Source organism: Dicentrarchus labrax, unplaced genomic scaffold (genome assembly GCF_905237075.1).
Source record: "Dicentrarchus labrax unplaced genomic scaffold, dlabrax2021, whole genome shotgun sequence".
In the NCBI taxonomy this organism is placed as follows: domain Eukaryota; kingdom Metazoa; phylum Chordata; class Actinopteri; family Moronidae; genus Dicentrarchus; species Dicentrarchus labrax.
The window spans coordinates 17,688,856-17,702,690 of record NW_026136703.1 but is presented as its reverse complement, the minus strand read 5'-3'; the positions used below and the strand labels follow the sequence as shown (position 1 = coordinate 17,702,690).

Below are 13,835 nucleotides of genomic sequence, written 5' to 3'. Positions count from 1 at the left end.
GGACACTTGAGGAAAAACAAAGACAAAAGTAAAACAAAACTTAAAGAAAGGGAAGTGAAACTTGGAAACTTGGAAACCAATGTGTCATCAGGAAAAGGGAGACACAAAAATTAAATGTGATGTTTCAGGAGAAATGGAGAAATAATAAAAAAAGAGAAACTGCAGCCATGACGTGGAAGAAAAAGTGAGAATATGAGAGAAAAAAAGTTTGTGTCATTCATGGGCGGAGGTGCTGAATCCTCTTTTGTTATTCTACATTCATGCTTCTATCACTTTACCTGCTGGACCCGTTTGCTCTCCTTTACGGCAGCTCAGCCCATGACAATAATAGACCGACGGGCCTGTGTTCTAATAACACCCCCGGGGTGAAATATCACAAATACCACATCATTTACTCCTTCCTGGTACATCATCACTGTTTAGTCAGCAGTCTAACAGGTTCACACAGCTAGGGTAAGAGTGTGAACAAAAGGAACAGAGGAAAATGGATGAAAATAAATCTTCAATAATTTAAAAAGATTGTGGGAGCTAATTATCACCAAATAAATCAGAATCAAGCAGGTGACCTGAGAGGTGGGGACCATAAACGGGTGTTGTGTGTGTGTGTGTGTGTGTGTGTGTGTGTGTGTGTGTGTGTGTGTGTGTGTGTGTGTGTGTGTGTGTGTGTGTGTGTGTGTGTGTGTGTGTGTGTGTGTGTGAGAGAGAGAGAGAGAGAGAGAGAGAGAGAGAGAGTAAGTGAAAGAGAGAAGACAGGTGAGGTGATAAGAAAGGTGAGCACTGTAGTGGGTGTGTCTAAGGTTTCACACACATTCTCAGGTCTAATATAAACCCTGCTGAACCTGTTACTGCCTATTTACCTGTGACACAAACTCCTTCACCTGACACTGTGTGTAAGTGGCTCTGACTGCTACTTATTATGTGTTTTTAGTGTTGCTACACTTTACCTGCTGGAGTATCTCTCTCTTGTTAGTCACCTTTGGACCATTAAGCAGTGTCTTTGCGTCGCGACAGCTTGGACTTTGTTCTGGTATTTCCTGTTCATACTCACGTGCTGGACTGACAACAATATCTCTCTGACTTTACATCTCTAATTCGCTCAAAGAAATACAGACAGTGGGTCCCAACACTGCTGGTGGACTTTTGAGGATTTTCCTGATTTGAAACCTTTAACCTGCAAAGGTGGTGACTGTTTGCGTTCGTGCGAGTGTAAGCTGCACCTGTGGCTGCATATCTGGGCAAGATGATGGAGGAGGTGTCTGTCATGATGGCGTATGATGCCCACGTTATGGAGCAGATGAGCGAAGAGGAGATCCTGGCCTGTCTGGTGGCTGAAACCGGACCTAAATTCACAGTAAGACTCACTGTTGCATGGATGCATTCAGACACATACATAATATCAGCAGCAAAACCACAAAGACGAACTAACTATTCATTTGATCCAAAACCATGATTTATAAAGTTACTAAAGGTTTTCTGAAAAGCAATCCTGGATTTATTCATTTTCGCTTTTGCACCTAAAAACTTTCAGATACAAGACTTTTCTAAAGTCAGTTAGACTGATCCAAAAAACAGAAATAAAATGAAACTTACTGCCTTCTGTGTACAAGACTTCCTATACTGACTGGCAGCGATAACAGTATAACAGACACTGTAGCACAAAACACATTCCTCTGCATGACAAATATGTGCTTTGAGATAGAAGGAAATGAATTCTGCTCATTTTAGATATTTGTGATATGGAAATTGTCATTTCAGGCTTTAAAAAGAATCCTCCCCTCCACTATTATTCCCTTCTGTGTCTTAAAATGATCCTTGCCCATGTGCTCAGCTCAATCTTATCTAATTCTTATCCCTATCTTGATCTCTTTTTGGGGCCTGTTCTTGATTTGTCACGCTTATACAGCATCCAGCACCAGATCTGTTTGGGCGAGATTGCTTTCTCCAGCTCAGTAAAATATGACATTATTGTATTTTATTAGCCTCTACTCTCTCCCCTTAGGTCCCAACCAAGAAAGCTAAACTGAGGGAAAGTCTGCTTCAAATAATGGATGACGAAGAAGACCCCTTGGACAAATACCTGGTCAGAAATCTTTCCTACAAGTCAATGTCTTTGAATGCCAACCTCAACTTTATACCAACTCTGTGACATTTTTGAGACAACAAATTAAATCTGTAAAAGCTATATTTTCCTCTTTTCTGCCATGTGCTGCAGACCCTGATAGATTTTTCTGTGTTTTGCAGGAGGAGAACCGTCGGCTTCAGCAGGCCAGCCTCCGTCTGGAGCAGGAGAATGACAACCTTGCCCACAGACTGATCACCAGCAAAATTGCCCTGAGGAACGCTCTGGACAAGGTCTACTTCATTGCCCTTCACAAAAAGGGGGGAAAGGGTTTAATTTAAAAATGCAAACTTACCTGCGGAAGGTCTCAGAAACTCTCAAATCTAGAGGAGCCTGTCAGGAGACGGTCAAACTGTAACCTTAATAAAACTTCTACATTAAAATAGAAACTCAGCCTGCAGCCACAGTATGCATATGAGCTTAAAATGTCCGCTAGTATTGAATTTCAACCAGCCAGTGCTAAGTGCTAAGCATGCAGTCATCTAAAAAGTTTAAAACAAACAATATGATATACACCCTGAAATATCCTGGTGCAGAGATGATCAAAAATATAAATGGTTCTGTCATTTTCATGATTTCAAGTTTCCTAACTTTCCCAAAAGCCTGAAAAAAGGCTATTTATTAGTTATCACATACAGTAATTTATTAATTTTGTTGTACACGTGATAATCTGATCGTATTTTTAGACTGGAAAATCATATGGAAATGAATACAAATAATTTTCGATGTTGATTTTAGGCAGAGGACAGAGTGGATGAACTCAATAAAGACCTTCTACAGACCAGACGTCAACTGCAGGCTACAGAAGAGGAGAAGAGAGGGAAAGAAGAGGAAGCTGCAATGGTAAGGTTCTTAATATGTCTGAAGACTTTCTAACACCTGACAGCCATTATAGGTTCAGTATGAATGAGTGAAGGATTTCTTTTCTTCTTATAGTTAAAGGAGGTGTTTCGAAGAGAGCTGGAGAAGGCTGAGCAGGATGTCAGAAGGTCGTCGGGTATCATTGCAGACTACAAACAGGTACAGATAGTTTGAGAAATACTGTATTCCCCATAAAGGACATATATTAATAAAGAATGCACTGACGCTTAATGATGTTGATGCTCTTCCTTCTACTCAGATCTGCTCTCAGCTGACAAACCGTCTGGAGAGGCAGCAGGCCGCCCACAGAGAAGAGTTGGATTCACTCAAGGTGAGAATAGTGCTCTTCCTTTGGAGCTCTACTGTCATCCTTTTCTACTTTTATCTCTCCTTCTACCTCTGTCAAGCTTCAACTTGAACACCATGTCATAGGAAATAATTTTACAACCCTCAGCTGCTCACTTTCTCATTAGGGTTCATTCTTAACAGCAGGTGTCAGTGGTTTTTAATTGCTGGATGTCATATTTTTGGGGCAGAAACGTCTTCATTCTATCTCATATTCTCCACCTTTTCAGAGCGCAATGAAGGCTTGCGCACGCTGTCGGCACGTTGTAGAATTAGATGAACCATCACCCACGACTCAGGACACAGCAGCATTAGAAGGCCACGGGATGACTGAACCAGGCCAGAATGAGGGCAGTGAAAGTCCCAGAAAGGCAGAGCAGTGGAGAGACAACCAGGAGAAGGAGTCCCTCAAGGCCCAGATCAGGGAGTTGGAACAGGAGTTGGCCCAGACCAAACTCCAGATGGTGGAGGCCAAGTGCGAGATCCAGGTGAGAGCAGACCCATTAAACCCCTCACACATATACTGCATATATATATTGGAGCATACAGTACACAAACACGTTTTGGTAATCCAAGCGTGCAATATCCAGGTCAAATCACAGCAGCTAAGGATGCATTGTCACGTACGAGAATGTAAATAAAACTTCAAACACACACACAGAGCAGAGGGTCTGTGCTTGTGGGTACAATTCTGGGAATATATTCAATGCCTGGCCCCTAATAAAGAAACATATTATTTCAACTACCTGCTCAACTTTAACTCAATAAGAACAGATCAGCTTTAGAAGAATATTAATTGAGGTTAGCAACAGAGAAAGTTTTTGGCTATTAGAGCCCATCGATGTGAAGCATCCTCATTAACTGTAGGCCCATAAGAAGTTAGGAAATAGGACAGGATTCCCCGGAGTCTAGACGCTGGTGGTGAAAGAACAGCATCCAAGGACTGATTGGCTTGAAGCACATTATTACTTTTGGTGCTAAAATTAAGTGCTAGAAAACTAAAATTGTGTTTTGCTGCTTTAAAATGTATTATTCTTGTATTGGGAGAATATTGTATATATTGAATGTATAGGGAATATTGCATTTTATTTCTTCCCATGAAACACTAAGAAACAATACTTAATAGTCTTCAGTTAGCAAATTATTAAGTATGCTTTAATTAGTCTAAATATAAGCACATTTACAGTGGATTTTGATGTGATATATGCTTAATGGATTGACTTAAGTACACTTAAAATAAGCATACTAATAGTCTATAATAACCTACTTATAAGTACAATAAATTGATTTTCTTAATACTTTTCATTTTGTTAAACTTTTAAAAACTTTAAAGTTTAGGGATAAAGGAACATTGACATTATGAATGTGCAAATATGGACTGAAGTTATAAAGTAAAGTTCACATTTTCCCTGCTGAATTTCTCACATATGCCTGTGTTATCCAGGAGCTGGAGCACCAGAGAGGAATCCTGGCCAACGATCTCCAGGAAGCAAAGAACAGCTGGATCAGCAAGGCCTTCACCTCCCTGCGGACCCCCAGTGGAGGGGGGCTTCACAGCATTAGCATACCCAGATATGGAGCTAGCACAGTGGGATGGAACCTCCACAGTGGGCCCCTCTCTGCATGGAGCACCAAGAAGCTGTCGTGGCCTCACAGAGACAATCGAGAAAATGTCTGATAGCTTGAACTGTGACACAACGGAAGGATGAAACCTCTTATTAATTCACATTGTTATATGTACAGTATGTATTCAACCCTGTAGCTGCTATTTCTAGAGAGCATAGTTTTTTTTATAGTTGTAAACCACATCTTTGTGCCATGTGACGTTTTTGTATATAGTTATTTGTAAATCTCAACTCTATATTAAAGCAAGTATCACATCAGAATCTTTTTTGTGTGTGTGTGTGTGACGTAAGGAAACCTTACTCATTAACAGTTACTTGGCGGTTCTTTCTGAAGGAGGTTTTCCTGTGATAAAACCAAATGCGCTGTTCCTCTTTCAGTATGACCACGGCTGCCTTTAAAGTGTCGATCAGCTGCTCAAGCACACAGAGCGAAGAGTTGTCAGCAGTAGACTGTAACGAAGTTATCTCTGAACTTTGACTTTGCAGAATAGATCTGACCGTCACAGAAACGGAGCAACGGAACAATAGTATAGAGCAGTCAATATATTGCATAAGTGAGGGTTGATTATAGCATTTAGCTATTAACACTAAGCTTTGTAGACAAACTAAACTCTGGTAATAATTACTGGCTGAAGCACTGATAGCTACAATGGTTGGCAGTGTGTACGTCACTTTGACTCTTCTCATTTGCGTTCTTGGAGGCCAAGCACTGGACCTGCTGAGGGCAACTGCAACATCAGGGAGTGAGTATCAATCTGTGTGAAAAATAATTATTCTTTTATAGTAATTTTATGAGGGGTTTTTTTATGTCACAAAGGCTATGCTGTTGTTTTTAAGGGTTTTTGGTGATATTTTAATGTATGTTTTATTGATGAGTGACAAGCAAGCAAGAAAAAATGGGAATTGAATAAATAGGAACAATAAAAACACACAAGCAAGGATATAATGCGTAATCTGTATTTTATGCTCTGCTCCTGTTGTGCCTGAATGAAAACAACCAGTCACAGCCAAGAAAGATAGTTTAGTGTTGAGTTGTTTTTGTTCAGGCGTGGTGGATTCCTGGAGAACAGCTAACACTAGGAGGAGCCAGAGGAACCAGATTGTATTAATAGATTGTGTCTCATGTGCTACTGAAAACTTCAGGAAATATGACACATTTTATTCAAGTCACCCGCTGCAACTTTAAGTGTAATTTCTTCTCTCAGATCCTGCCTTCACTCCCAAGGTGCATTGCTGGTGTCCTAACTATCCGAATGGGACTCTCTGCTCCTGGCCTGAACCCTCTCACTCCCCACCAGTACACTACATAACCAGCTACAGGTAAATCTGAGCAATAAAACAACTGTCCTCCTCCTCTCATGTGCTGACCCCAAACCACTGACACCTTTTAGCAGAACAGACTCCAGTTGTCATTAAGTGTCATTGAGGAACTCATTTGTATGTGTGTGAATGTGTTTGTCAGTCAGAGACATAGGCAGACGGTCACCGAGCAGTGCCATCTCATCCAACCTAACTCTTCATCCTCATCATCCTCATCTCAACGGGTACCAGCTTTATTTACTTCTACTGCACTATACTGTACTGTACTGTACTACATTATACTGTACTGTACTGCATTATACTGCACTATACTGTACTGTACTACATTATACTGTACTGTACTGTACTGTACTGCATTATACAGTACTGTACTGCATTATACTGCATTATACTGTACTGTACTGCATTATACTGCATTATACTGTACTGTACTGTACTGTACTGCATTATACAGTACTGTACTGCATTATACTGCATTATACTGTACTGTACTGTACTGCATTATACAGTACTGTACTGCATTATACTGCATTATACTGTACTGTACTGTACTGTACTGCATTATACTGTACTGTACTGTACTCTACTGCATTGTAATGTACTGTACTGTACTCTACTGTACTGCATTATACTGTACTCCACTGTACTGTACTGTATCTCCAGCTGAAGAGGGGCTTTCCAAAACTCACTCAAATCGGATTTTGAAAAAATGAAACTTAGTATATTTTTGATGTAAAGAATAAACATAGGTAAATTTGTTAGGATTTTATGCTGTAATGTTGTTCCAAAACTTTCCAAACAGGGAAAACCCCTCTTCGGTTTTTCTGTTACAGCTGTAATCAACCACAAACCACAGTTTGTCTTGTGAGTCTGATGTGACTGACAGTAAGATATGAGAAATAAGGAACATTGTGATCAGTTATGCAATGATTATAGAGTTATTCTCAGCATCACTGCTGTCCTGCACATATCTATATTTTGTGTGTTTTTACTATTATGTTTTAATTTTTCAAGTAAATAAGGAATTAAGCTGGCAGTGTGTGAAAACTAGCAAATTACTTTCATATCCTGGAGATTTTCTGAATTGAGACATAAAATAGACTGAAAAGGATATATATATATATATATATATAATATATAAAGCTACACATAATATATATTACCTTGTATCACATATCATTCTGTTTCTTTGTTTAGCTCTGGCGCTGCCTCCTTCCCAACCTGAACCTTCTCACTGACTACATCCTCAATGTCACAGCAGTTTATCCTGGTGGAAGCAGCTCCCATCTTTCAAGTTTCATGATGGAGGATATAGGTGAGAACTGACATTAGAACTAATCCTTAAGGTGAGGAGAGTGACGAATGTATAATGTAGTGCATACTGTAAAGAACGTTTTTGTTTTTCTTTCTGTCTGTAGTGAAACCAGATCCTCCCGTAGACGTCCGGGTTTCCCCTCTTGATATCAGAAACCTGTTGGTGGAATGGTTCCCTCCCCCTACGTGGGCTAACCTGGACATCGCCCCCCTAAAGTACCAGATACTGTATCAGTGGGAAAGCTGGGGTATCCCAAAGTCTGTCAATGTAAGAGTAATCTTCATCAGAACTTACACATATACCGATACCACAGACAGTCCAAAATTACCCAAACTCTTTTCAAAAAAGTTTTAAAAAGTCCCTTCGTCTGTGGAAATCTGTGGTAATTTATCATGTAGCTTTTGAGTTTAGTGTTAAATGTAAACATATAAACAACAATACATCTTATAGTGTTTACAGTTACAGTTTTAAATAACAATTACTTTAAAATGACAAGTGTTGATTGGAAAGCAGTTTTTATGTTCATATAAATGATACACTTATACAAGGATTAGTTTAACATTTTGGGAAATATGTTTATTCACTTTGGTGTTAATTAGTTGGCTTTAGAGGTACTGGTAGACTTTTAATTCAACCTTTAAACAGAGCCAGGCTAGCTGCTTTCAGTCTTTCTGCTAAGCTAAGCTTTAACCAACTCCTGGCTGTAGCTTCATATTTAAAGGACACAGTAAACTTCTAACTATGCCTTTAAACCTATTTATTCAAGTAGAGTCATTGTGTTTTATTTTGAAAATGTAGATGTTCATGGGTGATTAAAGAAAAAATTATCATACATTTTCTCCTCCAGCTGGGTCCGTTTGAGAGCACCAAGGTTGAGCTGAAGGGGCTGACACCGGGAAGGCCCTACCTGTTCAAGGTGTGTGCGAAGGAGCTGCTGGGTCTGGGCGAGTGCAGTGACTGGAGTTTACCTGTAAAAATCACCATACCAAGAGTGTAACCGTACAGATGACCTCTCACTTCCTGTTTTATTTATTCCTCTCCTTTTAAGCTAGCAGTGAAGTAAACTGCAAACAGGTTGCATCATTGTGGTTGCAGCTGCATGAGCAATGCAAGTGATAATTATTGATGTTTTGTTTTATTTATAAAGTAATAAATAGATATCTGTACAGTGTACAATAAAACCATTTCTACTGAATATTGTCTCTCTTGGTTTGTGTTGGTCTTTGGAGCAACTGATAATATTGTAACCATAATGTATCTGTCTGATCAGTTTATATATGAACAGTTTATCACCTGTTTTGACCTTTTTTAAGACACATTTATCTATTTTATCCTTGTGTGGCAGCTCCACATTTGTGTGAAAAATTTGTATTGAAGCAGTCAGTCGACTACATGCACTACAAGTGGGGTCACAAACTCAGAGTGTCTGACGCCCATTGTGCAGGAAGGAGGTTTGGGGAGGTGCAAATGAAACTTCTCTGGGCTGTACGTGCCGGGACCAGGAATAGCAGAGGAATAATTAGGCCTCTTAGTCCGGCTCTGCATGGAGAATGAGGGCTGGCGCTGGCGGTAAATGTCTGGGTTGATGCTGTTGTATTTTGCCGGTCCGGGACTCATGGAGAGGTCTTCGGTGGGAGCTCCAACCTTCCTCCGGGCTGAGAAACTGAAACTGGCACTGGAGGGTTTGTTAGGCACCTGGCAGCCCAGCAGATTAGGAAGACAGTAGCTGGAGTGAAAAAACAACACATGTATTCAGCTTATTTTTTAGCCTAACCCATCCTGCTGAAGATGTAAATCTTTAAAAACAGGTCACAAGTATGCACTTTTTTTAAACAGCTAAATGATATCCTAATAACGATGAGCACCGTAGTTTTTAGCAAACAGGAGTAAATAGTGCATTCATTGGGGGCTAGTATATGTGGCATTGACTCAGTGCAGTGCCCACGTTCATTATAATGAAGGAACATACCACTGATGTATTTGGGGAAACAATAGAGCTCTATGGTATGGAGACAATACTTATAATATCACCAGCCTTGTCCTGTACTGTCTCTGTCCTGCTGTCTTCACCTGTTGGGTGCTGGTACAGCATCCACAGAGCGGTATCTGGTGCGGTTGCCGATGGTGTAGGATGGTGGTCTGTGGTGAGCATTGAGAGGCGGAGCCTTCTCTGGGCTGTAGGCCCCCGGCCCTGGAGTCTGCTGCAGCTCACCTATGAACACGAATAGAAATTTGTTTTGGAAAGTTTTGATGAAGAGAAAAGAAAAAACTCTGCAGGCCTGAACGTGAGAGTGTATGAAGGAAATAGTCTCTAATCCTCCTCTAATCTTTTGATAGTGTGATGAAGAAAAATAAAATCTCTTTACCTGATTATCTGTGTGTGTGTGTGTGTGTGTGTGTGTGTGTGTGTGTGTGTGTGTGTGTGTGTGTGTGTGTGTGTGTGTGTGTGTGTGTGTGTGTGTGTGTGTGTGTGTGTGTGTGTGTGCGTGCGCGCGTTCAAGATGTTTCATTCAGCGGTGGAGGAAGTACCTGGATATTTTACTTAAATATACTTCAAGGGGATTTTAACTGGTTACAGTATATTCTCAATTTAATACTGATGCCTTTAAATCAACTACAGAAACAAGCAAGACCATCTGTGAGAAGACTGGATATTTTTATATATTCTTAATGTCTCCCACCAGGTCGGCTTCTGTTGGATTCCCCTTGAAATTAATTAATAAGGGTGGTGGAAGCGCTACCATTTTGTCCACAGGGGCCACCACAATAAAAATTAAAGTTCCTTGTTGCTGCTTTAAGAAAAAGTACTAAGATCAAACTGTAAAAATACTTACAAAGACATAGTATATATATATATATATATATATATATATATATAATTTTTTCCTTTTTATCACCTTTAGTCCCTGTGCGCCTTGCTCTGCCCAAAATGGAGTAGGAGGGGGTTTCCATCCGACCAAACCGGGTGACCTTGGCATCAATGTGGTACCTTGGTCCTGGGCTGGAGTCCACGGACACCACTACAGAAAACACAATACACAAGCGACTATCCTGTGACACCTTTAGACCTCATAACAGGATGTGACAGTTACTTAGCATAAGAAAGTTTACAAAGCATTAAAGATCCCTGTGAGTAACTGTTAACTCACTGGCACTGCTCAAGCGGCTGTGGAAGGAGTAGGCCGGGCTGCTGGGCTTGGTGAAGTCATGGTTGATGTATCCAACTGTAGGGGGCAGAGCGTAGCGTCCAGGGCCCGGGCCTGACAATGAGAAGAGGAGTAGGACGAGGACAGTGATAAAAATGATTCAGATTCAACTCCAAGCAGCAGTATAGCACGCCCGCCGCTCTCTGGCTCAGTGTATAGTCTCTGATGATTTCCATATGGAGATCTTTGACCTATTTTCTATGGTTATGCATTTTAACGTTCTCCCTGTGCTTGTTTGGGAATGGATTCTAAACAAAGTCGAAATCTCAAACAAGTGTGGAGCAATGGCTGTATAATTTCCTAGCAAAAATAGTTCAGCTATAATATAGTCCATGTGGAAGCACACACATACACACACACACACACACACACACACACACACACACACACACACACACACACACAGGCATACAGATTTTTTTGAACTGACCTCTTTCTCTAGCAGAGATTATCGGCCGTTTCTTCACCACCTCCTGCATTCTCTGCCAGCCTCTTTCTTCCCTTTTCTTCTTCTGTCCTCTCCTCTGCCTCTTTGGGTCCTCTGTCACTTCAGACACCTCCTTTTTTGTGTATGTGTGGCTCTCTCCTGGTAATCCATGGCCTCCTGGGCTGAATTATACATGAGCATGAGGTGAAGAAACCCTATCTTGACCGAGGGCCTGGGTACGCCCCAACCTGCTCTCCACCTCCCTTTCTACGAGGTCCCCTTAGGACAAAATGTGTTCACCACCAAGGCCAAAAAGTTGACTCTGTCAAGGCTAAAAAGAGGTCGAACAGTGATTGTTTTGGTTAAGAACAAAATCAGCACAGTAGTAGCATGCTTCTGTACAGCTAACTGTATAATGAAAATAGAGATTCATGGTGAAAGTGCAACAATAAATATGATAGTATCATGTAGTTCATTTGTCATCCTGTCCCGAAGCATCAGGTTACTTAAACTGAACTGCAGTATGTGTGGTGAACCTCTCAACTACAGTATGTATGCTGTAACTAATAGCAGCACAGCACACATGCTATTAAAAATGAAAGGACTTACACTGATCTTATGTTGCAAGTGGATATTCGGCAAGCTCAACATTGCTGTAATAAAAACCATGAAGTGATTAGTGTAAAGATTTGACAATCTTTTTGCTATTCGATAAATATGTTTTAGGTCAGTGGAAGATCTCTAATGAGCATACGGATGCAACTGCATGCTCAGTGATCAGGAAAGCCCAAATACAGTGCTAGAACTGTAGCCTGTCATATTGTTGAGGTAAGTATTTGATTTTTTTGCACTAAATTTCACGAGGGAAGGACAAGTGAAGGCAGAAATACAACATAAAGTAGGGTCAAAAGACCCACCCCTGCACTCCCCTTCTTAGAGAAAGTACATAACCCATGTTCTTTTCTGACCCCCACACCTAATAATTTATGTATATTCCCTAATCTATAAAAATATTCAAGTATTTTCTGCATAGTACCTTTTCTGATAATTTTATTTGTATTATTTTATTTTGATTTTAATTGCAGGACTTGTAATGGAGCATTTTTTCACTGTTATGTTCTTAATGTGCAGACAGAGCAACAGGAGACTAATAATAATGATGAGAATAAATACAAAATATTGTAGATATAAACTATATTTAATCCACGCTCTTGAAAACAGAATAAAAATACAACTTTTCCATTCAAACTACAAAACATAATTTCAATTTGTGGGATTGTGAGAATTTTGGGGCATAAAAAGTGGTTTGCAGCCAACAACAAGTTGAGGAAACAGCACCATATTCCACAGAAGGCTATTTAGACTGCTAGCTTAGCACACAGGCAGCATCTGAAAAGTGTCAACTGTGGCAGAAAAGCCCTGAGGAGAATTAAGTTTGGGCAAATACAAAGATGTTTACTTTCCAGTGTGAGAAACTCAGGTAGAAATTTGCTCTCCCATTTGACTAATTCTACCCCTGAAGGTAACTAAAGCCTTTAGAGCAGAGCCATGACTAAGTTAAACCCCACACCAGTTAAATATTAACCACTAGTGACTCTGAGTGGTCACAGTAATAAGACCCTGCTGGGTCACCAGCAGGAGAGGAACCCGTTACACAGGCGGGCACCGACAGGAAACAACCAGTGTCTTAAGTTCCTCCTGATAAAAACTGAGACAATGCAGCGAGCAGTGTGAGACATGTTCAAGAGACCGAGGACGGAGAGGAAATGCAGCCTGGATTCATTACACAAAGCTTTTTACCGCCCTCTCCAAAGTTTTCATTTCTGATTGTCTGTTTGTCTTCAGGAGCTCGTTCAGAAATTCCAATTAAAAGTGTTGAAAAGTTAGGCCACAGGCCAAGGAAGAACTAATTATATTTAGGAGCAGATAGCGCCACCATGTGGCCAGTGTTTTTATGTTTTTTCTCCTACATGCTAAACACCCATTTCCATCTGTGAGTATTTTAGATGGCATGTGAGTACAATCTGATGAAAACTTGATTATTCTGACTCACTTGACATTTATATATTTTGCACATTATATCCCTAAACTGTATTTAAGATAAGTGAGTAAGGATTTGTGGCATAACTTCACCTACAGTACCTCTAAGGTGCATGGAGAAGGGAGAAAAAGTCATATGGGGACCTTCATTGTATGTCATGCCTTCTATGTCTCCTTGTTTCTTGTCATCTATAATGAAGGCATAAAATTTTCCCCTAATAAACTAAAATTAATAACAGATTTAGAGGATTATGCAGCCTCAGCGGAGCCCCTGAGTGTGTTCTAGTTTGGCCTTAATCTTCTGTTGTGCTCACTTTTCCATCTGATGTTGACTGCTAAAGTGTGTTCAAAACACCACAGAGCAGGAATAACAAGCATAAAAATATATATATGGAAAAATATATCAAGATCACTGCCAGTGTATGTTGAAACTTTAGCAATAAAAAAGCCATTTATTTCCCTATATGATACTGTTAATGTAGGTGAACTGCAACTTTGTCTTCATGGTTAAATGTTGAATCTCTACCAACATGAGCTAAAGATAATGAAAACCGAAGGCAGCAAATTACTGACCAGA

General features: G+C 40.2%; 3 protein-coding genes across 3 annotated transcripts; 2 read left to right on the top strand and 1 right to left on the bottom strand.

Moving 5' to 3' along the window:
* Positions 1-5,211, top strand: LOC127360030 (rab GTPase-activating protein 1-like). The gene is made up of 8 exons (XM_051394297.1): positions 1-1,351; positions 2,000-2,080; positions 2,242-2,352; positions 2,858-2,962; positions 3,056-3,139; positions 3,240-3,311; positions 3,556-3,813; positions 4,770-5,211. Exons 1-8 carry the CDS (start codon positions 1,241-1,243, stop codon positions 5,001-5,003), a joined length of 1,056 nt encoding a protein of 351 aa, XP_051250257.1. The 5' UTR covers positions 1-1,240; the 3' UTR covers positions 5,004-5,211.
* A 142-nt stretch (positions 5,212-5,353) lies between these two features.
* ebi3 (Epstein-Barr virus induced 3) lies at positions 5,354-8,780 on the top strand. Its single transcript, XM_051394309.1, has 6 exons — positions 5,354-5,693; positions 6,156-6,270; positions 6,413-6,494; positions 7,468-7,585; positions 7,689-7,852; positions 8,433-8,780. The coding sequence occupies exons 1-6, from the start codon at positions 5,600-5,602 to the stop codon at positions 8,580-8,582; spliced, it is 723 nt and encodes a 240-aa protein (XP_051250269.1). The 5' UTR covers positions 5,354-5,599; the 3' UTR covers positions 8,583-8,780.
* Positions 8,774-11,482, bottom strand: odf3l2a (outer dense fiber of sperm tails 3-like 2a). Its single transcript, XM_051394302.1, has 5 exons — positions 11,222-11,482; positions 10,735-10,845; positions 10,483-10,605; positions 9,656-9,797; positions 8,774-9,311 (listed from the first exon to the last, which is right to left on the bottom strand). The coding sequence occupies exons 1-5, from the start codon at positions 11,268-11,270 to the stop codon at positions 8,966-8,968; spliced, it is 771 nt and encodes a 256-aa protein (XP_051250262.1). The 5' UTR covers positions 11,271-11,482; the 3' UTR covers positions 8,774-8,965.
* Between the last annotated feature and the right edge of the window lie 2,353 nt (positions 11,483-13,835).